The following is a 27,527-nucleotide window of genomic DNA, read 5'->3' as shown; positions in this document are numbered from 1 at the left end:
GTTCTCATGGCTAAGATAAATTGAGCGTTTTCGATGGTCAGTAACTGACAGAACATGTTGAAGGTCCAAATTTAGTTTGTCAGCATTTTCCATGCTAGCGTTGCCAAAACTCACCAGAGGCGGATGACTAATACGCGACAGCTGCAGAGGTCATACCTGAGCCACGGACAGACCTTTATCCTGCAAACAGCCTCCATAAAATAATTAGAGCATGACAGCCCAACAGTGTGACGTCAAATATTAAACCATCCAACACATAGAGGTTAATCATATCAGTTTCTTATTGGCCATGTATCAGATGTTGAAACTGAACTCTGGACAGGTACTCCTTCAGATAACCTCACATCAGTGTTTAACTGCAGACTCATCTCGTTACATTAGGAGCAGCCTCAGCAGTGACTGACCTGTCAAAGAGACAGTCTCCATGTTTCCGTGTGAACGAGGTCTTTCCTTCACACTGATGCTTGTATGTTCCCATTCTTCACTTTGCTGTAAAGTCTTTGATTCTCTTCTTCATCTGAACTCAACATCAGTCTATTGACCCTGATCAGCTGACTGGATGATGGAGTCTCGTCAGAGGTCACAGTGACTCACCAGTCTCTCCTCTCATCACTCTCATAGCTACAATCCTTCCTCATTTCTGCCACTTCAGACACTCAGCTAAGAATACTTCTTCTCCATGTTTGATGGAGTGAACATCCTGAACTGAATTTCTTTTTTGATCCAACTCTTCACAGTTCTTTATTTTGGAGGTAACTAATGCATCATCTGTCCAATGATCCCTTTGTTTGTTTTTGTTTTTTGTTATATCTTTTTGCATATGTTTTGTTATATCACCACCTGTATTAGCTGCTGTTAAGCTAAACCCTTAATGCTTTCATCATTAAAGCTGCATATCTAATATGTTTGTCCATTAATTGAGACAGATCAAGTGGTAGATCTCAGTGTAATGATGGACTCAGACCTGAATTTCAGCAGCCACACTACGACAATTAAAAGCGTATGAAGCCAGCCTCCTGTCTCCTTGAGAATTATTCCAAGATAAAAGGACTTATCTCTTGGCAGGATTTGGAAAAGCCTGCCCATGTATTTATCTTCAGCAGACTCAACTACTGTAACGGTGTCTTTACAGGACTCTCTAAAAAGTCCATCAGACAGCTGCAGCTGATTCAGAACGCTGCTGCTAGAGTCCAAACAAGAACCAAAAACCAAAGATCACATCACTCCACTTCTCAGATCTTTACACTGACTTCCTGTCTGTCAAAGAATACATTTTTTTTTGATTGATTGATTGGTTTATTTAAGTGTCAAACACCATAGCTGGTGCCCAGCCCTCATGGGCTTATTAGACACTAATCATATTCATCAAATAATAATTTCACAGTTACATCCACGATAGCCACGTGACATAATACAGAACACATCATAACATAACTAAACCATTAAAGATATGGATACAAATAGAAATGGATTGTCATATAGGATACAAAATACTTTGCCGCAGATACCAGGCCTTTTCTATACATTTCGCCAAAGCAAAAACATCATTTTCAAACAACCAGCACAGAATCTCCCCTTCATATTTCCAAAATATATCAGGATTTTTAAGCTGGATTGATTAAAATAGAGAGTTCCATAAATCACAATATAAAGGACAATAAAAAACAAAATGAAATTCATCTTCCACAACCTGGAGATCACAAAATTCACACAAACGTAAATGTTCAGGTGTACCTTTAAATCGACCCACTTCTACTGCCAGAGGTAAGGTACTAGTTCTTAATTGAGCACAGAGGGACCTCTGCCTTCTCTTTAAATTAAAAAAAATATAAGGTTCTGTAACATAGTCATTCTTAAACTGAACATAATTTCTAAGCTTTGGCTTCTTCTATATATCCTGTTTCCATTTATTTTCATATTTCCTAAATAATCTTTGTCTGATGACATTTATATTACATTGCAAATTATTTTGAAACATTATATGTAAGTCAGAGGCAGACAATATTATTGAAACCTCTCTAGACCAGGGGTGATGCTTTGCTCTGTCCCAATTGCAAATGTTCCTAGTTAGCCTTTCCTCTGGCAGACTGACAAGACGGTTCCACAATCGCACCATTTCACATGTTTGTTTTACAATACATGGACAGAGATGGACAGAGTACTCGACCCCAGTACTTGAGTAAGAGTACAAATACTACTGGTCAAAATTTACTCCGTTACAAGTAAAAGTAGCTCAGTCGACATGTTACTCGAGTAAGAGTAAAAGTGAGAGTAAGAGTAAATTTCTTATTTTTCACATCAATGAATTACTATAATTTTTTCTAAATGAATTTAAGGACCTTTTAACTTTTGTTTCTGAGAATTAACTCTTTGAAACCACCTGCACTGATGTGCTTGCTTTTAGAACCACAATGTTATATAAAGCCTGCAGAAACACCTATAAAAACAAATCAAATGAATGGGATCACAGGAGGACAGCAGATATTGCAGATGCAGATGTTTATTAACAATCATGAAAACTGTAACCAAATGAACCTGCACCGTCCAACTAACTCTCTATCATTTAGCTAAGTTGGGAACTGGAACCCCCTCAAAGACCAATGTTGTCCCCAGACCACTGGTTGAGAATCACTGCTTTACAAAAAACTACATCTGATGCAGCCATTGTCGCGGTTTTGTGTTGACAAACGCAGTCGAGAGCGTGGCTACTTTGGTGCTATCCTTATGGGGAGGAATGACGTATTTACGCATTTACGTAGATCCCAGTGGAGAGCGTGCACTGTGATAGGTTTCCTTCTTTGACAAACACAGCTTGTGTCCAATAGTATTTTAGAAAAAAAAAAAAAAAGAGCAGACCTGAAAGTAACGAGTACTTTTCAGCCTTCCTAGAAATTAACTCGAGTAAAAGTAAAAATATTTGTCTTGGAAATGTATTCAAGTAAGAGTAATAAGTACCAAAGAAATCTAATACTCAAGTAAAGTACAAATCCTCTGGATATGTACTTAAGTACAGTACTCAAGTAAATTTACTCCGTTACTGTCCACCACTGGAAATAATTTATTAACGGTATCATTGCAGTCCAAACAAATGCGAAATAGCACACCCTTGAACCACGCAGCAGCCATGTTGAAACTCTCATGATTTAGCTCAGGAAATTAGGCAGGTTAATCTGGGTGTTCCAATAGAGGATATGAATCTAAGTATTCTGCTTTATGCAGATGACATTGTTTTGATGGCAGAAAATGAAGTTAATTTACAAAATATGCTGAATATGCTGTTTTTTTGTTTAATGAGTCAGAATAATGAGGAGAAGCTGAATGTGGAGCAGGCAGTGCAGCTCTTCATTCAGCTGGAAGGAGCTCAGGCAGACCTGAGCATTGCCTACATTTAAATGTAAATAGTTACATATAACTTTTTACATTTTTTATATGTATGCACACATTTAGATAAACAACAATTTATATTTGCATTATAAGTAAAAAAATAAAAATAATAAAAAATGGATTGTTAAACATATTTGTGGTTTTCACAGTAAACTTTTTCTACTTGGATTTCATGTTTTTTTTGTGTGATTTTAGGTCCATTGTGTTAATACAATATGTCAAAATAAAAAAAATAACTGTACAGTCACACATGTGAGGTTGTGCTGAAAATAATGACACCAAGTAAATAGCTTTTAAGATGAAATATAATGGCAAAATCAAAAATAGTCAAAAACAGCCAATTATACCCTGGAATATCAGATTTCACAACAAACCTAAATATCCCTGATGTCCCACCTTCAAACACAGCCTCATTTGGCCATCCATGAAAAAGCTGCTTAACCTCCCACTATTTTATAGGAATACACTTTTCTTAAGGGCACTGCACTAGTTTATATAAAAAGCGAATAAAGAAGGGGAGAGTAAGTCTCCCTGCTTCACCCCGAAAGGCATTGGGAACCATTCCGTTCTTAAATTATTTATTTGTACACAGGCAATGGGGTCTCTGTAAAGGGCTTTTATAGCATTATATAATTTTCCATTGATACCAGATGAAAGTAATTTAAACAGCAGAAGATCTCGATTAACACAATCAAATGCCTTTTTGAAGTCAACAAAGCAAGAAAAAGTACTTTTACCCTTGTCCAAATGAGCTCTCACCACAGAGGATAACACATAAATATGGTCAATACAAGCCCTATTTTTCCTAAAACCATTCTGTTCATCTACTAACCCTCCATAGGATTCCAAAAAAGTATTAAGTCTGTTGTTAAGGACTCCTGAGTAAATTTTGTAGACTGTGCTGATCAAACTAATCCCTCGATAATTTAATGGGACTCTAGGGTCATCTTTTATAGATTTTGGGATGGGTTTGATAATTGATCTATTCCACTCAGATGGGATAATAATATTATTTTGAAAACATATGTGACACAAACAAATGTAGGACATTACACAAGTTAGGGCTTTTAAGTACCTCATTAGGGAGGTCTTCAATACCCACAGCTTTATTTTCTTTGGCTTTGTCTAGCACTTTAAGTACCTCATCTAATGTAATCTCACTGTTCAGTAGATCATTTTGATAGTATATAGTATTCATCCCAGTTCCCATCTCCAGTTTTACTCTACAAGTTTCCTCTAAAAAATAATAATCAAATAAAGTGGAACTACTATAAGCATATAGGTCACTATAATCTTTTTCCCACTTTTTAAATATTTGACCAGACTCAAAAGAAGATCCACCGCTTTCCATTAAAACCTCCATGGGTATTAATATTTTCTTTTTTGGTCCTAACTTATGTATTTCCCTCCAGAATTGCTGAGGGTTACCAGTTTGTAATTGTTCTAACTTGAGGGCTTGACCTCTATTAAACCTCCTTTTAAAGAACCTGAGCTTTCTATCAAAATTAACCTGGCATTGCTTGAATTCACTATGCAAGGCCCTCCTGTTCCAGGGTTCCCCAAGACCGCATTTAAGAAATGTTCTCTCTGCAGAACACAACTTCGACCATAACTCATTTAATTGAAGCTTAATTGGCGAAGTTTCAGGAGCAGGACCACACCTCAACAGCGCCAACTTCCGCATTTCTATAAATAACCACCTGACCCTCTCATCTGCTTCGCTCTCGTATTCTGCGCTCTCGCACCCAGAAACGAGATCAAGCGACATCGCCTCGCCCGAGCACATCCAAACTTTTGTACGAGCAACATCAGGCTCTACTCACCTCATCATGGACTTCGTATCACTATTCCCGTCGGACAATCTTTCAGACGAGATGAGGATCACCATTCATCTGAAGCCGACTACTCTCCCGTCACCTCCGTACCCGAGGACCCGATTCCAGTGGCCCAACAGCCGGCTAGGACGCGAGCGGGTCCGAAGAGCACCAACTTCGTCTCATCCATGGTTCGTCTCCCGCCTGGTTCATCTCTCCTCAACATCCAAGATTATCATAGTTCGCCCGACGACTCTCCCGTGTCTCCCAGCCCACCTCCTTCCGCAGCAAAGAGAGGACGAGGAATTTCCGGAACAGAAAGTCACCGTCGCTGCAGTTCGCCACAGTTCGCCGACTCCTTCACCTCCAAGAAGCGAAGCCTCCCGCCATCGTTCCGCCAACACCGGCCGAACAACTCGCCGGTCACAACGTCTCCACGCTCCGGTGAGTTCCCCTGACCGGCTTTCATCTTCTACAGTCACCGATTGGACAGTAGCCGCTCCCCAGAAAACTTTAAACGACAAATGAATTCTGTTTAACCGAATGGACTATAAAGCCAAACTTTCTCCACACGCATGTGTGCTTCTTCCGTCAACACCAGCTCTCTTCCGGGTGACGTCATCACGCGCACGCAACACACCGCGACGTCGACGCTCCTGTTAAAAGGGACAGTACAATTAAATACTACAGCCCAAAGACAGCAGAAAGCTCATAGACAACAGAAAGTGCAGCAGCAAAAGTGGAGACAGAGATCCTCAGCCAGATCAAATGACTCTAGAGTTTCTGCTACCACCTCTCGTCATCACTCCATTCCAAAGGGAGTGCCCAGATGGATTTCAGGACCCTCCAATCCCCATCAGGATTTTCATCATCGACACTAGCAACCTACAACATCTAGGGCAACGTCATGGTGCCCACTGCCATCCAGTTCTAGCCACCACAACAGCCAATCTTCGAAAAATAAATAAATAAACTCATGGCTGTTCGTTCCGTTAACACCAGATCGCTTCCAGGCGACGTCATCACGCACAGCCCTACAGGCAGTGACGTCTACGCTCTTGTTAAAGGGACAGTACAATCAAATGACAAAGCCCAAAGAAAACAAAGAGCAGCAGCAAAAGCAGAGACAGAGATCCTCTGCCAGATCAAACAACTCCAGAGTTTCCGCCACCACTTCTCGCATCACTACACTCCAGAGGGAGCGCCCAGATAGATTCCAGGACCCTCCATCTCTATCAGGATTATCATCATCAGCTACAGCAACCTACAATCTCAAGGGCAAACGCCACAGTGCCCACCGCCATCCAGTTCCGGCCATCACCGCAGCTAAACTTTGCGGAGGCTCCTGGCACAGGGATGCCAGTGCCCCCTACAGCCCACTGCTAACAACCACAGCAGCCTGTTTCAGCGGAGGCTCTTGGCACCGGGATGCCAGCGCCCTCTGCTTCCTGTGTCCAGCAACCACAGCAGCTCGCTTCAACCGGGGCTCCTGGCACCGAGATGCCAGCGCCCCCTGCTTCCTGTTTCAAGCAACCACAGCAGCTCGCTTCAACCAGGGCTCCTGGCACCGAGATGCCAGCGCCCTCTGCTTCCTGTGTCCAGCAACCACAGCAGCTCGCTTCAACTGGGGCCCCTGGCACTGAGACGCCAGTGCCCTCTGCTTCCTGTTTCCAGCAACCACAGCAGCTCGCTTCAACTGGGGCTCCGGTCTGTATATAAAAATTACTGTCAATTCTTGCACTACATCATGTAAATATGTACTTCGATGCTATTTTCTCCCCCTTTTTAATTATAGTGTCTATTCTATTGTCTATTTTGCTATTGCGCTGTTCTCGTAATATTCTGCCGCGACAACAAATTTCCCCGTCTGCGGGACATTAAAGGATTCTGATTCAGATTTTGACCCTGGCACAGAGATGCCAGCGCCCTCTGCTCCTGTTTCGAGCAACCACAGCAGCTCGCTTCAACCGGGGCTCCTGGCACCGAGATGCCAGCGCCGTCTGCTTCCTGTTTCCAGCAACCACAGCAGCTCGCTTCAACCGCTCCGGTCTGTATAAAAAAAAAAAAAAAAAAATTACTGTCCATTTTTGCACTACATCATGTAAATATGTATATACGTCGATTCGATTCCATTTTCTTCCCCTTTTTAATTATAGTGTCTATTCTATTATCTATTTTTGCTATTGCTCTATTCTCGTAATATTCTGCTGCTGCGAGAAACAAATTCCCCCGTCTGCGGGACATTAAAGGATTCTGATTCTGATTCTGATCCTGGCACCGAGATGCCAGAGCCCTCTGCTTCCTGTTTCCAGCAACCACAGCAGCTCGCTTCAACCGGGGCTCCTGGCACCGAGATGCCAGCGCCCCCCTGCTTCCCGTTTCAAGCAACCACAGCAGCTTGATCAACCGGGGCTCCCAGCACCGAGATGACTGCACCCCCTGCTTCCCATTTCAAGCAACCACAGCAGCTTGATCAACCGGGGCTCCCAGCACCGAGATGTCAGCACCCCCTGCTTCCTGTTTCAAGCAACCACAGCAGCTCGCTTCAACTGGGGCTCCTGGCACCGAGATGCCAGCACCCCCTGCTTCCCGTTTCAAGCAACCACAGCTGCTCGCTTCAACCGGGGCTCCTGGCACCGAGATGCCAGCGCCCTCTGGCGCCTATTTCCAGCAACCACAGCAGATTGCTTCAACCAGGGCTCCTGGCACCGGGATGCCAGCGCCCTCTGCTTCCTGTTTCCATCAACAACAGCACCTCGCTTCAACCAAGTCTCCTGGCACCAAGATGCCAGTGCCCTCTGCCGCCTAATTCCAGCAACTACAGCACCTCGCTTCAACCGGGGCTCCTGGCACCGGGTGCCAGCACCCTATGCCGGGATGCAGGGAGCTTCCATCTCCCAGCTCCATCAGTCCCAGCAGCTCATGTCGGCTGGGGTCGTCAGCACCAGGATGCCGGCACCCGTTCTTCCCCCTCAACAGGCAACCACTAATTTCACTTTATACACAGCTACCCACACTGGGCCGCACAAAAAACCAAACGAGAGCTTCAGCCTTCTCTCGCCTGTTGTCGGCAGCTCCACCAGCACCCATACCTCCAGAACAGATGTCATCTACCCCTTCTGTCATCTTCCCGTAATCAACGGCGTATATAAGAAAGGCAGGCCCGTCATGCACCAAGGAGGTTGTTCGATTTGCAACGGCTTCAACAGTACCGGATGCACCGTGTCCCAGTGCCGCTTCCTTCACGTTTACTCCTTCTGCAGCGGGGGCCACGCCCACCCCGAATGCCCGTACAACCTACCTCGCCAAAGCTAGTTTCTCATAAAGGACTTGAAGAAGGTCTTCACCCCGGACTCCACACAATCATCTATCTCTTTTGAAATCAAAATCTTCAGTCGACCATAACCGAGCCAGATTCAGTTGACCGCACGCTCGCTAAGGAAGTTAAGGAAGGTCCAGGAACAGACCAGTGCTCTTAAAGTCCTCCCTATTCACCCCGACTTCTGCCGTTTCTTCAGCATCCATTGGCGTGGTATATATTACTTCGCCGTTAGGCTCACCTTTGGTCGCAAAGCAGCCTAAACTCTTCGACACCCCACCTGAAGCCCTCAGCTGGATCCAGTCTAACAATTTCCCCCCACCACATCGCCACCCGCTTCCGGCCTGATTACCCTGACTTCAGTCTTCTCCAACCTCGGGGTCACATCGTCGCAGAGAAAACAGAGGGCCCCTCCACATCCCTTGAGTTTCTCGGAATCATTCTTGACACTAACAAGTTTTAGACTTCATTCCCGGTCGGAAAGCTCAGCCGAACCTTCTTCTGCACCCAGCGCCGCACCAAACGTCAACTTCTGTCCCTTCCGTCCCATCACTCTTGACCTTCATCTCCCTGGATAGCTCGAGCCTTGCTGAAATCTGTCCGTGACTCAACCCTATCACCAATGGGAACGGAATCACTTTCTTTTACGATGACCAACCAACTAACCCACATGACATCCATCTGTACAGCGATGCTGCTCCTTAGGCCGGTTTTGGGGGTTTCTACAAAGGAAGATGGCTTGTGGCAGAATCGCCCCCGAAGCTCGCTAATGAATGCCAGAAGTTCAGAAGCTTGGCACCTCACGCAGATACCTTCCCTACGCCAGTTGGGCGTCGACATTCAACTCGTAAATCCTGCGCTTATACCCCTGATAAGCGACTACCGGAGCTCCACCATCAACAGCCTATCACCCTCGACCCTCTCTTCCTACTGGACAGCTTGGAAAGCTTCCATTACTTTCACGACCAATACAACACAACCTTTCCGTCATTTGATCTCATCACCACGACTTCTTTCAGTACTTATGCCCATTCCTCATGACAAATCACGCACCACCAAGCTTACCTTAGCGGTATCAGCTTCTTTCCAAGACAATAACCGGCCGTTCGTTAACAGTTCGTTAAGCCCTCGCCGTCTTCCTCTTAATGCCAACTTGCCGTTAATCTGCCTCCACACAATCCGTTCCGGGTACGGCACTCCTCAAGTCGCCCAAACCCTGGAAGCCATGTTCTTGCTTGCCTTTTGGCTTCCTCAGATGCTCCGAATTCACCTCCTCAACCATTCACTTCGACTCAAGCCGTCATGCTTGCATTTCTGACTTGTCTCGCTTTTCAGACGACACTATGGTGTTCCACTTAAAGCAAACCAAAAACAATCAATTTGGTCCGCCTACACCCGTCTTCTTCTTCAAGGTCCAATCACCACTGAATCCCTTCGAAACCCTCGCAAATTTCTTGCAATTCCGTAAATCTCACAACAACGACAGATCCTCTTTTCATCTCCGAATCCAGCCAAGTGGCTACTCGATTCTGATTCCACCATCACTTTCGCCGGGTGCTCTCATTGTCTGGTATTTTGCCCGACAACTACTCTGGGCACTCCTTCAGAATCGGAGCTGCCACTTCAGCCTCCCGTAATGGCTTCCCAGAACACTTCATACATCTCATAGGCCGCTGGTCCTCCCAAACGTACCACCGTTACATCTGTTTAGATCTCAAAGATCTCAGATCCGCTCAATCTCTTCTCAAGTAATTGGAGGTTTTTGGGGGTCCGTCGCTGCCCGGGAGTGGCGGCGGATTCTCTACAAGAATCCCCACAACGCACTCGAAGAACTCAAAAGAACCAAGATCTTCGACACTTCGTTTTCCTTTGTCACTAATAAATCCTTAAACGCATCTCGTTGATGGTGTGGTCCTTGCTAGTGAATTGAAGCTTAATTGGCGAAGTTTCAGGAGCAGGACCACACCTCAACAGCGCCAACTTCCGCATTTCTATAAATAACCACCTGACCCTCTCATCTGCTTCGCTCTCATATTCTGCACCCCTCCCCCCCACCCCATTTCTCTCTGTCTGTTTCTTCTTTCTCTCCTCTCCTTCGTAGGTCCATGAGGGGGTCCGTCGCTGCCCGGGAGTGGCGGCGGATTCTCTACAAGAATCCCCACAACGCACTCGAAGAACTCAAAAGAACCAAGATCTTCGACACTTCGTTTTCCTTTGTCACTAATAAATCCTTAAACGCATCTCGTTGATGGTGTGGTCCTTGCTAGTGAAATCATTATTCCAATATGGTTGTTTAGTTCTGTAATATTTCTTTGTAGAACTGAAAGCGTCACACTGGGACGGCTCACCAATAATGCGGCCCTGATACTACCTCCAGAGGCGGATCAGCGCCGGAGCGAAATTTCCCCCCTCTCCGCATCCGAAACTTTCACACAGGGGAGGGTGCGGAGAATTGGCGCAGGATCTCCGCATGCAAACGGCAGTGTGAAAGAGGCTACTTATTATGAACCACATAGCCTACCTGGAACAAACTCCAACTCACCTCTTTAAAATCAAGACTGAAGAACCTTTCTGTTTGCCACGGCTCTTCACCGAAGACATTTTAAAGCTCTGACCTGCACTATGACTTTAGTTTCTAGTCTTGTCTCTTTAAACCTTTTCTATTTTCGCCAACTACTTTGTGTTTCTTTTAATGTTATTTGTATGCTCCTGTAAAGCACTTTGAGTTGCCTTTTGTCTGAATTGTGCTATACAAATACACTTGCCTTGCCTCCCTCCAACATTTGTTAAACATTGTGACGGCCATGCCTCTGGTGCTGTTGGGCTGTTTGCTTGTATTCTTTGTGTTGCAGATGCCCAGCAGGAGGGGTTTGGGCGTCGTTAGATGCTGGGAACACCTGGGCCCGGTTAATGGTTAAAGATCATTATGCAAGTAAAAGACATGTAGACATAAAACAATGGAGAAGGTTAATTATAGTAATAAAATAGAATACAAAAGTGAATACTGTGGTTGTCATAAAAATGTGTGAGATCAAATATTAAACCATCCAACATATAAAGTTTAGTCATAAAACTGCTTTAAAAAGGGTTGTAGAGGCAGGTTAGATTACTCATGATCTCAAACTGCCCAGTGGTGTTGTGGTAGGATCAACCCAGTCAACAGAATACATCTTGGCATATACATATTATTTACATATCAGTAACTGACTGAACATGTTGAAGAACCAAATTTAGTTTGTCAGCATTTTCCATGTTAGCGTCGCCAAAACACACCAGAGACAGCTGACCAATACACGGCAGACCTTTATCCTGCAAACGTAAAATAATGAGTGTCATAGCCCAACAGTGTTACTACCAATAAAACTTACAAATTAAACCATCCAACATATGTTCCCATTCTTCGCTTTGCTGGAACTGTGACTCACCGCTCTCCTCTCATCACTCTCATAGCTACAATCCTCTCCCCACTTCTGCCACTTCAGACACTCAGCAGATTTCAGGTTAAAGTTGAGTTTGACAAATAGTAAAACAAAGAGCCTGTCACAGACCTCTCTCTGTCTGTGGGCTTGTTAACAGTTGATCAGTTTGTTGTGACTCAGTGCTACAGGTCATCTCTTCAGCCATGTTCCCAGCTCCCCTGGCACTTTTACTGCCTTTTTCCATCTGTGTACCAGATGAACCTGGATTTTACGTCCTTTCCACATCACCTGACTACTCAAGCCATTAACACCTGTTTCCATTTGTTTCATCTGCTCTGCACCTCCTCACCTCATCTCATGTCACTGTGGATCAAATGTTGTTGCTGGTTATCAACGTGTCAATGTGTGAGTAATCATGACAAAATTTTCAAGAAACATTTCCAAGACATAATAAAAATATAACGTATTATTTGGATGTCAGTATATCATGTCAGTATGTCATGATCACAATACATAATCTCACTCAATAATATATTTCAGGTTTTCTATCTCATAATTTTGAACACATTATTGTCCTCATGTGTTTCACTTCTCAGGCTGTGACAGATGATGAGAAAACACATTCAGCTGACAGCTAACGTCTTTGTGAGCAATGACAATGTATTATGATTATTTAATTTGACAAACATACTTGTTCTATATATGAACGTAAGATTTGACATTTTGATTCTTCATTGTTATCATCATTATCATTGTTGTTGTGACCCAATGTAATACTATTGATCTATGGAAATATTTAAATGAAGAGATGAAGTTTGACACTATTTCATTATATTGAAATCATCAGAATGTAACATTTATCTTATGAACTTTCAACATTTGTGAGGCTCTACAAGAAAGTGAAAGAGAAAAGAAGGTGACATGTGTTGAGTCTGCAGGATTAAATACAAAACTCTAGGAAACAAAGTGTGTTAAACTGTTGAAATGTTGAACAAAGTCAGAGGGAAAGTTTTCAGCCGAGACCGTGTGACTGACACAAGTTCTGAGGTTATACGAGGACCATCAACAAGCATGCTGTGGAGAACAGATGTACTTTATTCTCTGTGTGATAGAAAGTGGCAGATACTGGGTTGAAAACCTATTAGGAAGAACATGAAGAAGGTAGAGCCACTGACACACAAGTAGTGACTGGTCAATGTTGAACAAATCTTACTAGAAAGAAGAACAGCACAAACATTGAGAAAATAACTGAAAACTGGTGTACGATGACAAGACATATCTACCATCATGACCACACAGACGTGAGCTGAAGCTAAATGTTAGCAGCTGCTGGTCGACTCCACAATCAGACCGACTTGATCTTAGACACAGAAATCAGTTTGTAGGTCAGTTGTTGTTGACAGATGATAACCTCCAGCTCTTCTTCCCCTTATTTACATCATTTCACTGCCTCACTGAACAAATTTACATCCAGAGCAGGAACAACATCAGTTCCACCACCGTCAGAGGAAACAATGATCCATCGGATCCACTATCAGCTGGATCCACACAGCTCGTCTCAGTCCATACGTTCATGTCGGTCTCAGAAACAGCACCGAGCAATCAGCCTTGAATTGAATCAGTGTGTGTATAGACAAGGTTCAGTAACCACACACACGCACGCACACACACTCTCACACACACACACACACACACACACACACACACACACACACACACACACACACACACACAGAGCTCAACATCAGCAGTGTGTTATATTTTTAAATATTCTACTATTAGATTTTATACTTCAGTACCACAGATAAGAGTAAAAATAAAAGTATTTGCAACAGAAATACTAATAAACTATATTATTGGATTATAATTATTGATTCATTCATCACCTTAGTTGCTCAACATGGAGCTCATTTTAATGACGTAATGTACAGCTGGCTCGTTTGAGAATTTCTCCTCCGACTGAATAAAGTTTTATATTAATCTCTAATAATAAATGGTCTTGTATTTGCTAATTTCATTTTTTATTATTGTTGGCCTGAATCTGTGAGTTACTAAAGCTGTCATATAACTGAAGTGGAGAAAAAAGTTCAATATTTGCCTCTGAAACGTATTAAGTAGAATATCAAGAAGCATTATACGCGAAAAAAAGTACAGTACTTCAGCATGAACAGGAAGACGACAGCATTCAGAGAAAACAGTTTCACTACATGAAGCTGAAAATACTGCTGATACTTTCACTTGAATACAATTCATATATACAACTTTTACTTACATTTTAAGATTGTTGATTAGTTATTTCAATGAAGTAAACAATCTGATAACTTACTTGAAAACATGACAGTAATAAAGTTGTAATGTGTAGAAACATTTGAGCTCAGGCACTGAAACACGTCTTTTGTGTTTCTGTTTCAGCTGGACACCATCAAGTATTTGTAATAGACTAGTGCAGTGCCTGTAAGAAAAGTGTATTCCTATAAAAAAGTGGGAGGTTAAGGAGATTTTTCATGGATGGCCAAATGAGGCTGTGTTTGAAGGTGGGACGTCAGGGATATTTAGGTTTGTTGTGAAATCTGACTTTCCAGGGTATAATTGGCTGTTTTTGACTATTTTTGATTTTGCCATAGTATTTCATCTTAAAAGCTATTTACTTGGTGTCATTATTTTCAGCACAACCTCACATGTGTGACTGTACAGTTATTTTTTTAATTTTGACATACTTTATTAACACAATGGACCTAAAATCACAAAAAAAAACATGAAATCCGAGTAGAAAAAGTTAGATTTTTTTAACAACAAATATGTTTAACAATCCAATTTTTTTTTTTTCTTTTTTACTTATAATGCAAATATAAATTGTTGTTTATCTAAATGTGTGCATACATCTAAAAAATTTACAAAGTTATATGTAACTATTTACATTTAAATGCAGGCAATGCTCAGGTCTGCCTGTGCTCCTTCCAGCTGAATGAAGAGCTGCACTGCCTGCTCCACATTCAGCTTCTCCTCATTAAACAAAAAAACGACTCCACTACTCACTAAACACACTACACCAAACACTACATAACACACTAACTACACACTCCAAACACGCTAAATGTCACAAATCTCTCAACTCTCACACACACCGACCGTCGTTGCATGTCAATCATCCGCCTAGGTCCCTCCCACAACTTCCTGTTCCTCAACAACCAAACTTGCTGCTTGGACACTTTCGTGACAAAAGCCCGTTTTTACCGTTTCTTCCTGCACCAGAAACAAAGCAAACGTGACGGCGATGTTCACGAAAAAGCGTGGCGGACATTATTTACCCTAGGTCCGGTTTTGGACGTGCCGATGCTTCCGGTCCGCAGCCTCGGGAGGTGGGCCGTGTAGCTAGCGGCTAGCGGCTAGCTGCTAGCTAGCGGCTAGCTACACACGAACATCCACAGATTCCGATTCCACTTTGTTGTCCGCGCGTCTCCAGATCTTCTCAGACCCGAACAGACTCGGTCCGGACTCTTTTAGTCTCATTAATCCACAACAGTCAGTTTAGATGCACAGAACAGAACAGAACGGGACCGAACCACCACCAAAATCCTGGTCCAGCTTGTGCCGCTGCAGGTATAAATCTGCTTGTTTCTTAAGGTGGGGGGTCGCGGTGGGCTCTGCAGTGATTGGCTCTGGTGCGCGCGTGGCCACGGTGTGCAGTGATTGGCTCTGGTGCACACGTGACTGTGGTGGCTCCGGTGGACAATGCTCGTGGAATTTGTAAAGCATTTATGAAATAATTTATTAACGGTATCATTGCAGTCCGAACAAATGCGAAATATCACACCACTGAACCACGCAGCAGCCATGTTGAAACTCTCAGGTCAGTCTGATCCTGATCCGCAGAGATATTTGAGGAACACACACATACACACACACAGACAGACAGACAGAGGTTACTCGTATTTATAGATAGATGTTGTAGAAAAATACTTTTTATCTTCTCCAATTATCAGTAATGAAATTAAGATTACAAGACGACGAGCGACACAAAACAGAACTGATGATCTGTAACATCTTTTAAATGTGTCCTGGATTAAATACCTTGCTGAACGACAGAAAACAAGAAACGACTCTGACTGATATAATAAAAACTTATCAGAAGAGGATTTCTCCTCATGTGGCAGCTGATACAAACACTATAAAGGATCCTAGTAAAAGGTTTAATTAACTGTGACCTTCAAAGCTTTGTTTATGACTTCAGTTTGAATGTGAAAGTGAAGAAAGCCGAGTGTGACGGGGAGTTTAGCGAGCAGCAGCCTCTGTGCTGTTTATAGACTTCATGGTCTGATGTGTCTAATGTGACTGAAGCTCTTCCGGCTCAGAGTCCCACCCTGAAAACAGACCAACATCGCATCAAAAATATCTCTGTGCAACTTTACGTAGCATGTGATGAACACATGGCGTCTAAATCCTTCAGCCTGCAGACAAGAAGCCCCCTCCACCTCCACCTCCACCCCTCTGTCCTCTATTTGTCTTTATTGTACCATAAATACCCCCCACCGACCCAGCTCATCTCCTCACACAGCGGTTTATCCACAGTTTAAAGTGTTTTCTTACTACAGGGAGTCGATGGCCTTTTTATATCTCCGCTGAGGTTAAAAACAAAAAAAAAGGAGCTTTATATAGGAGGACAGTAAATCTCACAACAAGCAGCCTCGTCTCACACTCTCCATCTCAGCCTTCAGCCATCAACCACATTTAACACACCAGTGAGAGTCAGCTGATTCTCCACCCGAACTCAAACACAACAAGCCCCAGTGTCTTTTAGATTATATGGCACTTATCTCTGCTAAGCATGAACACAGAGACTCTTAAGTTCAGCCTCTGACTCTGGCCTATCAATAACTTCAAGTGTCAGCCTTCAGTCTTTGAAATTAAAGTCAGAGTCACCACAGTTCATGTTTCAATCAGCAAGCCAGAGACCACTGTATGAGACTGGGTTTCAACATTTGTGAGCAGGAAACCAGTGGAACCAAGACATTGAGACATCTCCAGCCCTGTTCAAAGCGACACAAACAGATATTTGAGTGAGATTTGGGGAAGTTGGCGTGTTTATGGTGCTGAACTGGGTCTATTAATGAGATGTTGTGACATTTTCCAGCCATGTTTGTGGAGACAGAACCAGGTATTTTAAGACAAGACAGGCTCGGTTCTAGACTGCCTTGATTGGTGGGCAGTAAGAAATGCTGATTGGTGACCAACTGCTACTGTGTTGAGTGCCATAGGGATGATGTTTTTTTGATTTTTTTTTTTGTAGGAGGACAACTTTATCAATGCCCAGTTTTAGTTAGTTATCTAAATGGATTCTAACCCTAAATATTATTATTTGCATTATCATCTTCCAGCATTTGCTAATGTTTCAAGTTTTGAAGTTTGGAGTATAAACAATAACTATTTTACAACAGATTTTTTTACAAAGTTTTTTGTGTTTTGAGTTTTCCTGCAGTGCGGCTCATGGTGGTACAGCTCTCATGTTCAGAAAGCCTACCGGTGTGTGGATGGTGGTATATGTGAAAGGAGGAGGGGAATTTGGTGATGGGGCAACATGTAGGTTTCTTTTATAATCTGTGAAGTAATCTGTGACAATGGAATTTTGTAAACAGAGCTATAAAAATAAATCCTGACAGATTGATTGATGTTATATTATTGTGCGCCACTTTCTCGCGCTTCTGAAAGTCGTGTGCCTGCCTGGGTTCCCTGTTTCTCCCTGCCTGGTGCCAGCACCCTCAGATTAGCTGCTGTCGGAGGCTCTGGCCCCAGGAAGTAAACAGTGGCCGGCGGTGCTAACCTGAATTTACAGGTAATGGAGTCCCCTATCAGTAACGTGTGTTGTTTAATCCTGTCGGCGGGGTGGGGGAGGCTCTCAGGCCAACAGGACTAACAGCGGGGCTAGCAAGGGTTGAAAGTTGAAACCCGCTTTACAACCGGTACATAGCCTGCGCTTGTGAGGCTTCCCATGCCACGGAGCTGGACAGAGACAAACGCCACAGCAGCTGCCGATGGGACTATGCTACTACTCGCAGTTGCTAGCGGGCATGCTAACAACTAACAAGCCTGTGGCACAAACTATCTGGAGTGGCCGTGGTATCTAATATGATGCTAACTGAGAGAAGCTGCTACTGACTGTATGCACGGTGCAAGAGAGAGAGAAACCTGGCTCTGTTGGCAGAAGAGCCGTGGACTGTGATTACTCTGAGCAGCATTTATGGGAATAAATTACAACGTAATATATTTGAATATACTTTTTTTTTTTTTTTCTCTTGTTTTTCAGAATGAAGCGGGGTCAGTTTGTTGGGGAAGTCAAAGCATTTGGGGGGCACCGTCCCCCTGCACCCATGCCTAGAACCGGGCCCGAGACAAGACATGATCTTTTCAGAACCCTAACCGAGTGGTTTTTGTGTCTAAACTCCAGTTGTGTTTGTGGTAAGATATTTTTGACGACATTGGAACATTTTGCAGTGGAGTGGTGTGCTCCATGTCGGGAAATTTTCAGACGTGTTTGTGGTGCCAAAACCAGGTGTGTTTACCTAAATGCTCTGACATCTTCCAGCTGTGTTTTGAGTTGAAGAAAACTGACATTTTTAAGGAGATGTCAGGATAAATTCTCACTATTTGGTGGCACAAAACCAGAAATGTAAGGATATTTTCAGTCAAGATATTTCCACAGGAATTTGCAGCAATGAAACTGGATGTTTCTGCAGAGAAGTTGGGACGTACAGTACAAACTGGTACATTTTTGATGAGACATGGGACATTTTCCAGACATGTTTGCAGCAACTAAACTGGTCATTTTTGACAAGGATGTGTGTGGTGAACCAGATATTTTTGGCCAAAGCATGATATTTTCTCACCCTAAACCTCACCACACAATGAACACACAGTTGTCATGAGAGAAAACTGAACCTAAAGAAAAGTTGCAGCATGACAACATCTGAAGTTTAGACTTGTTCGAGCTTTTCAGAAACATACATGTCCAACATCTTGTACACTGAAATACTGAGACTGAGCTGAACAACCTGATTTAACATGCAAGGTCATGACTCTCATCTCATTTTACTGTCTTTACTTTAATGGCTCCCCTCAGACAGCGAGACGCCTCAGATTGCATACAAACAGTGTTAAAAAGGACAATTCACTGCTGACATCTGTCTGTATTCTGGTCCCTGAGTTATTTGTTTCAGGACGAAACAAGTTTGACATATTTCAGCTCCAATCATCAATACTTGACATTTCAGAAAGTGATGTTGGATTGATTTCCTTCCTTCCTTCCTTCCTTCCAGGCAGTCATTGCTTTTCTGTTTATTTCTAAACAACTCAGTTTGATGAAAAGAAGTTCTTGTGAACTCTTTCTGAGCCAAAGGTTTAACTTAACGAAGAAGCAGAAGATTTCTGTCTCCAAAAAGCTGGAACGTGATGAAGAGAAATCTGTCCATTCATCCTCAAAATCCTCTGTCTGTCATCCATCCTCTTCCTCCTCTTCCTCCTCTGAGATCAGACGATCTCTCTACCTGTTCAGTCCTCCTTCATACATTATGAAGCACTGAGTCCTGACACAGACGTCTTTAAACCTGCTCTCATCCCCCCAGACTGTCTGCAGGAAGACTCAGAGAAAAGTCTGAAACTGATTCTTACTGTTTCTCCAGAGGAGGATGGATATAACTCAGCCGTAACCAGACAGACTGAGAGAGAGGAAGAGGAGGAGGAGGTGAAGAGAAGTCTTTATTTTTTAAAGATGTAGATGCTCTAATGAAGCTCATGCATCTTTTAAAAATTTCTCGAAAGGGAGAATTTATCTAACGAAGCCTGGAGCCGTGAGACAAAATTCACATTAAAGGTTTCGTTGTTTCAGTTGATATTTTAGCCTAATATTTTGCCCTGACCAACGACGCTCGCTGTGAATAAACACCACATTTGATGCAACTTAAGGGAAGATATCAAATCATAAAAATGGCTTCTAGATAAAGGAGGGTTTGTGTTTTCACTTTTAAACCAATTAGCCTGTTATAAAGAAGAGCTTGGAGCTGTTTATGTATTTATGTTTATGTGTTTATGTAAAAAAAGATAGAAATCAGTAAGAGATTAAGAAAAGAAAAAGATAAAGCTTAATTCCAAATTTTGAGAATCAGGCTTAAATCAGTAATTAAAAAAGAAACCTTCACTGCCACACTGCTAGCTAACAAAGCTTCACGTCTGGTGGTCAGGTACGATCCCTCACTGGAGGGAAGGTGTTTACGTCTAACAGTAAGTGAATTTTTCAGGGGCTGTGATTGGATATATAAAGACACAAACTCCAAATTCCCTCTGAAGCAGCCTGAAGTGAAACCAGAACAGAGGAATGAAAATCTCAACTGACAGCTGTGTTTCCATCACCAGGCTTCCTTAACAAATGTGTCAGTTTAGTGAGTTGTTGAGTTAGAGACACTTTATAAACTCTGTGAAACTCTGTCTCTGACTTATTCTTCATTTTTTGTTCCTTATTATAAATTCAGCAAATGTTCTACATGAACTTCTTTCTGTCTTTGTGTAGAAACATGGAGTCTGTTTGTCCCAGTGATGGACGGGTTTGTTTCCTATAGAGCAGGAAGTGACATCATATTACAGGTGGTCACTCAGGCTCTTCTTCTACTCTTCTCTCTCCTGACATTTTGTTCATTAGCAAGTCGCTGAAAGGGGGAAATAAAGCATTTTAGTGTAGCAAGATCAACAAAAAAAGTCTACACATTATATCTAAAAGAGGTTTTTGTAACATTGACGTTGATAATCTACTCCACCTCCAACAGTTTGGACTGTTTCTCTCTTTGTTCTCTCCTCTCAATCAGCAGCGCTAATTCACCGGTCAAAGTTCACCAAAGTTGAACTCTACATGGATTTATTTTTTTGGATCCTCTGCTCATGTTTTTTTTCTAAATCCTGATGTGTCAAGACCTCCATCCTTCCTCCCCTCCATCCTCCATCTTGTTCCCTTCCTTTCTCCATTCTTCCTTCTCTCCTCCTCCTTCATTCAATCCTTCCTTCCCTCTAAATTCTCCCTCTAAATCCACCTCCACCCCCTCGCTCCTGTGTTACCACGGTAACAAGACCAAAAAGGGGTGGAGCAACAGTTTATTAACTAAAATGATGTCACCTCGAGCTACACACTGACTCCTAACGAAAGTGTGTGTGTGTGTGTGTTTCCTTTTAGGATGCAGAGGAGGGCCAATTTAAGTGTGTGTGGGTATGTGTGTGTGTGTGTCTAGTTAGCTCGCTCAGTGTGGTTCAGAGCCTCATGAATTAGCCATGACAGGCTGACAGAAGCCTGGGGAGCTGTTAAACACACACACACGCACACATACACAGAGAGTGAGAGAGAGAGAGAGAAAGAGACAGACAGACACACACACCCTCAAAATTACGCAACTTTCACTGATTACTGGAGCTGATAAATCAAACACACACACATGCACACACACACACACACGCACACACACACACACACACACACACAGTGTGGTGTGTGTGTGTGTGTGTGTTTGTTTTAATTATGATAAACTGCAGTAAACACGCAGACTGTTGGACTGTTGGACCTTGGCGGAGACTGTTGGACTGTTGGACCTTGGCGGAGGTATGCACTCTACTGGGTACCATCCTACTTTACAAATAGATTATTTGTAATGTAATCTAATCTGATCATCTGTCCCACTGATGACGAGTTTCCACCAACAACAAACAACACGGACGGACTCCAGAAAGTGTTGTCATCAGACACAGAACCTTTTACACAACTTCATCAAGATAAACCTGATAAACCTCCTGTTTACTGACCTGCTGGTATTTAAATAGACACTCATAGTGAAAGAGAAGTTTCCTGTACTGAAGCCACATGCACACACACACATGCACACAAGCATGCACGCACTCACACACACACACACACACACACTCACACACACTGACCTGACTCTCTCCTTTGGGTCTCCGAAGGACTCTCGGAGTCGAGAGAAGTCGGGGTAGAAGTGGACGGACGGCGAGACGACCTCCAACAGACCCGACTGGATCTCTGCTGGAAAACTGACAAACAAACAAACAAACAAACATGTTAGTTTACTTTACACTTCACTTATTGTTACATTCTCATTATTGCTTTGTTACATACTTTATAACATATATATAACTGTCTTCACCTGTTATGTCAATAAAGCTGACTGAGACTGAGTCAGGACACACAGCAGTAATAGAGTGTAACTAAATTTACTCAAGTACTTTCTTCAGTTTCATTTTGACCTGCTTTACTCAAGCATTTCCATTTTCTGCTACTTCATACTTCCACTCCACTACATTCTGGATGTATTAGAGAACTTCAGTTACTAGTTACTTTACAGATTACATGCTGCATCAGAAACAAAGTAGATTATTTCACAAATGAATTGATTTTATCATCCATCATTTTAAGAAAATCACCACAGAAACACAGTATATACATACATTCAAATATATGGATCAGTGACTTTCACTGGTACTTCTGATACTTAAGTACATTCAAGACTTTTACTTGAGTACTATTCATATGGGTGACTTTCAGATTAATACAAAGTACAGTTTGGAGGTACCTTACTTGAGTGTTCCATAATATCGTACTTTCTACCTCAACAACTTCGAGGGAAGTATTGTATTTTTTAACTGCACTTAATTTATCTGACACTTTCTGTTACTTTACAGATTTATATTTTACATAAATCACATCTTTGAACATTAAAAGAACAGAAAACAGACGTTGTGTTACAGAACTTTAGTTTTTCTCTTTGTCCCATGAATCATGTGACGACCCCTCAGATGTATCTGGTGACCCTCTGGAGGGGCCCCCCCTGAGGTTGGGGACCCCTGGACTAAACTTACTAACTGTATATCAAGTAGTTCTGACTGTCTCCACCTGCAGCTGCTCCAACAGTACAACAGCGAGGAGATAGGAGAGAAGGATACAAACATAAGAGAAGGAGGAAAGGAGAGGAGGATGTAGAGGAAGAGGGATGTAGTCAGGAGGCAGAGGTTTGAATGAAATGATAATGAAGGGTAGAAATGAAGGAGGTGTGGGAGGAAAGGGAAAAGACTGACACAGACGGAGCATGAAGGAAAGAAAAAGACCAGGCAGGGGAAAAAAAATCACACTTGATCTCTGAGTGTAAAAACGTTTTTACAAAAAGGTTCCTGCTGCTGACACAGTTCCTCCTGTGTGTGTGTGTGTGTGTGTGTGTGTGTGTGTGTGTGTGTGTGAGATAAATGAATCATGCACTAACACGCTGCACTTTGATTACATGCTGTGAACAATGACACGCACACACACAGACACACACAAACACACACACACACACACACACAGCTGTTCACACACAGCGGTGATCAAAGGCTGACGTGTGCGAACTGAGATCAAACACAACACACACACACGCACGCACACAAACACACGGAGTGTGAAGATTCCCCTCTAGCATCTGTTGCCATAGAGATGGCATCCCATCATGCAGGTGGACTTACAGGCGCTTCAGGTTGTCTGCTACACTGCTGGCGTACTGCTGGTCAGCCTGAAAACAAACACACAATCAGGGTGTCAGGTTATACTATGACATCATCAGAAGTCCTAACCCTGCCCCCACAGGAACAGGAAGTTAGTTCTGTGTAGTGGACACACCTGGTACTGCAGGTCATGTGACACACAGCTTCAAAATAAAATAATCAGAAATAAAAACACAGATGTCCAAACTTTCTCCAGATCGATGACAACCAATCTGAATCTTTTGATTCTTCAGAAGCACGCTGTAAACTGAGGGTGATAAGAACTTTCTTTGTGTGCTGATGTCTTGGTTGCTAACTAACGAGCTAGCTTACACTGTTTTCACTGATTTGTGTGGCATTTGCCAAATTTCAATACAATGTATCTCAGATCAGATCAAATAAAATAAATATTTAAGTAGAAAAAATTTATTTTTACATTAATGATACTAGTGCAGTGCCCGTAAGAAAAATGTATTCCTATAGAAAAGTGGGAGGTTAAGTAGCTTTTTCATGGATGGCCAAATGAGGCTGTGTTTGAAGGTGGGACGTCAGGGATATTTAGGTTTGTTGTGAAAGTATTATTGGCCGTTTTTGACTTTTTTTGATTTTGCCATTATATTTCACCTTAAAAACTATTTACTTAGTGTCATTATTTTCAGCACAACCTCACATGTGTGACTGTACAGTTATTTTTTAGAGTAGAAAAAGTTAGATTTTTTTACTGTGAAAACCACAAATATGTTTAACAAACCATTTTTTATTACTTATAATGCAAATATAAATTGTTTGCTAAATATGTGCATACATTTGAAAAATGTACAAAGTTATATGTAACTATTTTTTATCTTATTTTTTTTTTTAGAATTTTTCTGGCATAGACACCTTTATTAAGCAATAAACAGATAGGAAATACGGGAGAGAGAGGGGGATGTGACATGCAGCAAAGGACCTCCAGCCGGATTCGAACCACTTCACCAAACACTACATAACACACTAACTATACACTCCAAACACGCTAAATGTCTCAAATCTCTCAACTCTGAATATCGCTGTCTCTACACCGACCGTCGTTGCCTGTCATTCATCTGCCTACGTCCCTCCCACATCTTCCTGTTCCTCAACAACCAAACTTGCTGCTTGGACACTTTCGTGACAAAAGCCCATTTTTACCGTTTCTTCCTGCACCAGACACAAAGCAAACGTGACGGCAATGTTCGCGAAAAAGTGTGGCAGATATTATTTACCCTAAGTCCGGTTTTGGACGTGCCAGTGCGTCCGGTCTGTCGACTCGGGCCGTGTAGGTGGGCTAGCTACACGGGTGAACATCCACAGAACATCCACAGATTCCGATTCCACTTTGTTGTCCGCGCGTCTCCAGATCCGAACAGACTCGGTCTGGACTCTTTTAGGGTCATTAATACACAACAGTCAGTTTAGATGCAACGAACAGAACGGGACTGAACCACCGGCAAAATCCCGGTCCAGTTTGCGCCGCTGCAGGTATAAATCTACTTGTTTCTTAAGGTGGGGGGTTGTGGTGGGCTCTGCAGTGATTGGCTCTGATGCGCACGTGGCTACGGTGTGCAGTGATTGGCTCTGGTGCGCACGTGACTGTGGTGGCTCCAGTGGACAATGCTCGCTGAATTGGTAAAGCATTTCTGAAATAATTTAGTCACGGTATCATTGCAGTCCAAACAAATGCAACATTGCACACCCTTGAACCACGCAGCAGCCATGTTGAAACTCTCAGGTCAGTCTGATCCTGATCCACAGAGATATTTGAGGCACACACACAAAGACAGACAGACAGAGATTCCTTGCTTTTATAGAGATAGAGAGATATCTAAAAAAAAATGTGAAAAAATTTGCACAATTATCCAAAAGACCAACCCTTCACCGACCGACAAAAAGCAGAAATGTCAAGTGGTTTATTTCACGATACAAAAACTCTAGAAACACACAGGTCACATATAGAAAGAGTTAAAAAATGTTCATGAATTCTCCTTTTCATTGGATCTGATTCTCTGCCCCATGAAAAGTGTTGTGTGTTTGACTCGCCCCATCTCTACAGGAAACAACACTCTTCAAGCGAGCGACCTACATTTTAAAAATGGCAGCCACTAACAGTTTGAACCTAACGGGCCAGCAGCTCTTACAACGTGTACTCCAAACTGACAACCTGCACGCTGAAAATGGCTGCTTACACTTACATGGTCACTAATGGTCCGGAGAAAAGCTAGCAGCTGTTACTTTTTCTTTTGTGTGGAATTAGCAGGACATGTATGAAAACCAGTATTCCTTCCTGCTTCCTGAGCTATGTGCATCAGTTGATCTGGTCCAGTGAGTTAAAGGAAAATCTGCACGGGATGCTGCTGGAGGCAGCAGAGTTCTGTTTCTAATGAATAAATGTTGTGATGTCTGATTGGTGCACAGACTTGTGTATTTCCCAATACAGTTTCCAGCGTTTTAACCTCAATAATGGTATCTGGTTCAGAACAACTCCTAGATTTAACTAACCCCAAGCCAGCTGAGATTGGTTTTAAACAAGCCATTAATGCAGGATGAGGATCGGTGCAGCCAGACCTTTCGCTTCACCTGCCTCCCTCCTGGATTAGACTGTCCTTATTTTGGATTGAAGTAAATGAGAAGTTTAATCTCACTTTGTCTGTCAGTGTGTCTCTGTCACAAACACGAGGCTCTGCAGGAATCCTCGGAATGACAACACTGAATATTTTTCCCCCTCAAACACCAACAACAACTTGAGCAATCGATGTCATCACAGTTTAGCCTCCCGTTTGGCCAATCAGGGCCCAGTTGGACTCCCCCTGGGACCCAATCATCTGGCTCTGAAAGGTCGCTGGGAGGTCACACATGTTTCCATCAGCTGAGCGGAGCCGCGGCCGTTGGGCCCTGCAGAGAGTGTGCAGTTTGTTTTGGCGTCCTGGAGGTGCCAGCTGGGTGGAGCTTACCACAAAGCTCAGTGTTAATGAGGAGCAGATGGAGTGTAGACTGCTTCTCACTTCTTACTGTCAATATTTACTCAGAGTTCTTCTCTTTTTGAGCCTCTCCAGTTTCTGACAGAGACACTTTTTGAGTTTGACCATTTCAACAGCCTAAAGAAGAAAAGAGAGATTTCTTTGCTGTGTTTAAAGCGTCTGAATGAGCCAGAGGCTGCCGTGTGAGCCTGAAACAAGCTGCAGATACTGTTGTGGATCAGTTTCTCACAGAGAGGCGGTCAGCTGGAGTTGAGCTGACGGAGTTTCAGTTCAGTTTGAGTCCAACTGAGATTCAGCAGCACATGAGCTCCAACTGAACGTGACTGAGAGAGAGCTGTTGGGACCAATGAGGCGACTCTGTCTGGATGTGGTGAAGCCAAACTTTGACAAAACAAATGATGTATATAATGGGATTGTCAAATCCTGATAAATATGATCTTGTGAAGATAAAAAAAACATTATTTGGACAGCAACTGGTACTGGAATGAAAGTACAATTTATTTTTAATGCAGGATTTTAACTTTCTACTTCTTCTCACACATAGTACAAGCAGATTTTAACGGATTTTGAAACTCTCAATTTGATACCGATGCCTCGATATGACCTACAACAGAAAATTCATTTCTATTGGTTTTATTTATTATTCTTAACGCCGGCCAACAGGTCGGATTTGCCACAAATGAGATGAGGCAATTTAAAGTATGAAGACCAGGGCAGCAAAAACTTTACCTGACTTGAGCCTGGAGATAATGACTGGATTGTGTCCGGCTGAGCTGTCCCTTGAAGGATGAGATGCTTTAAGTGCAGCAGACTTTGAGACAATCGCTGGCCAAGGCGTCTTCCAGCCAGACCAAACTTCACCGCAAGTGATGCGATTGCTCCAGTCGAGAGGCAACAGAGCCATACGGGCTCATCTTAAAGAGCTTGGACAGAGATTTGACAGGATTTAAAACCGATCCTGATTTCATCCTCCTGGACAGAGAGCTCAAAACCGCTGCAGCTTCAGAATATACAAAGAGACAAAATACTAATCAAGAAA

The 27,527-nt window shown here is 42.8% G+C and overlaps 1 protein-coding gene and 1 long non-coding RNA gene across 3 annotated transcripts in view; both read right to left on the bottom strand.

Annotated features, from left to right (window-relative positions):
- Positions 1-27,527, bottom strand: part of mgat4b (alpha-1,3-mannosyl-glycoprotein 4-beta-N-acetylglucosaminyltransferase B) — a 143,374-nt gene that overhangs the window by 43,712 nt on the left and 72,135 nt on the right. For both annotated transcript variants that reach the window (XM_030396379.1, XM_030396380.1), the window contains 2 exons: positions 23,475-23,521; positions 21,900-22,013 (listed from right to left, as the gene is read on the bottom strand). In XM_030396379.1, coding sequence (XP_030252239.1) covers positions 21,900-22,013; positions 23,475-23,521 — 161 coding nt within the window. The remainder of the gene's footprint in view (positions 1-21,899; positions 22,014-23,474; positions 23,522-27,527) is intronic.
- On the bottom strand, positions 18,165-21,405 carry LOC115568794 (uncharacterized). The gene is made up of 2 exons (XR_003981439.1): positions 20,738-21,405; positions 18,165-20,629 (listed from the first exon to the last, which is right to left on the bottom strand). It is a non-coding gene; the product is annotated as an uncharacterized LOC115568794 (long non-coding RNA).

Source organism: Sparus aurata, chromosome 18 (genome assembly GCF_900880675.1).
Source record: "Sparus aurata chromosome 18, fSpaAur1.1, whole genome shotgun sequence".
In the NCBI taxonomy this organism is placed as follows: Eukaryota; Metazoa; Chordata; class Actinopteri; order Spariformes; family Sparidae; genus Sparus; species Sparus aurata.
The sequence above is the reverse complement of the archived record's forward strand: the minus strand, read 5'-3'. Positions and strand labels throughout refer to the sequence as shown.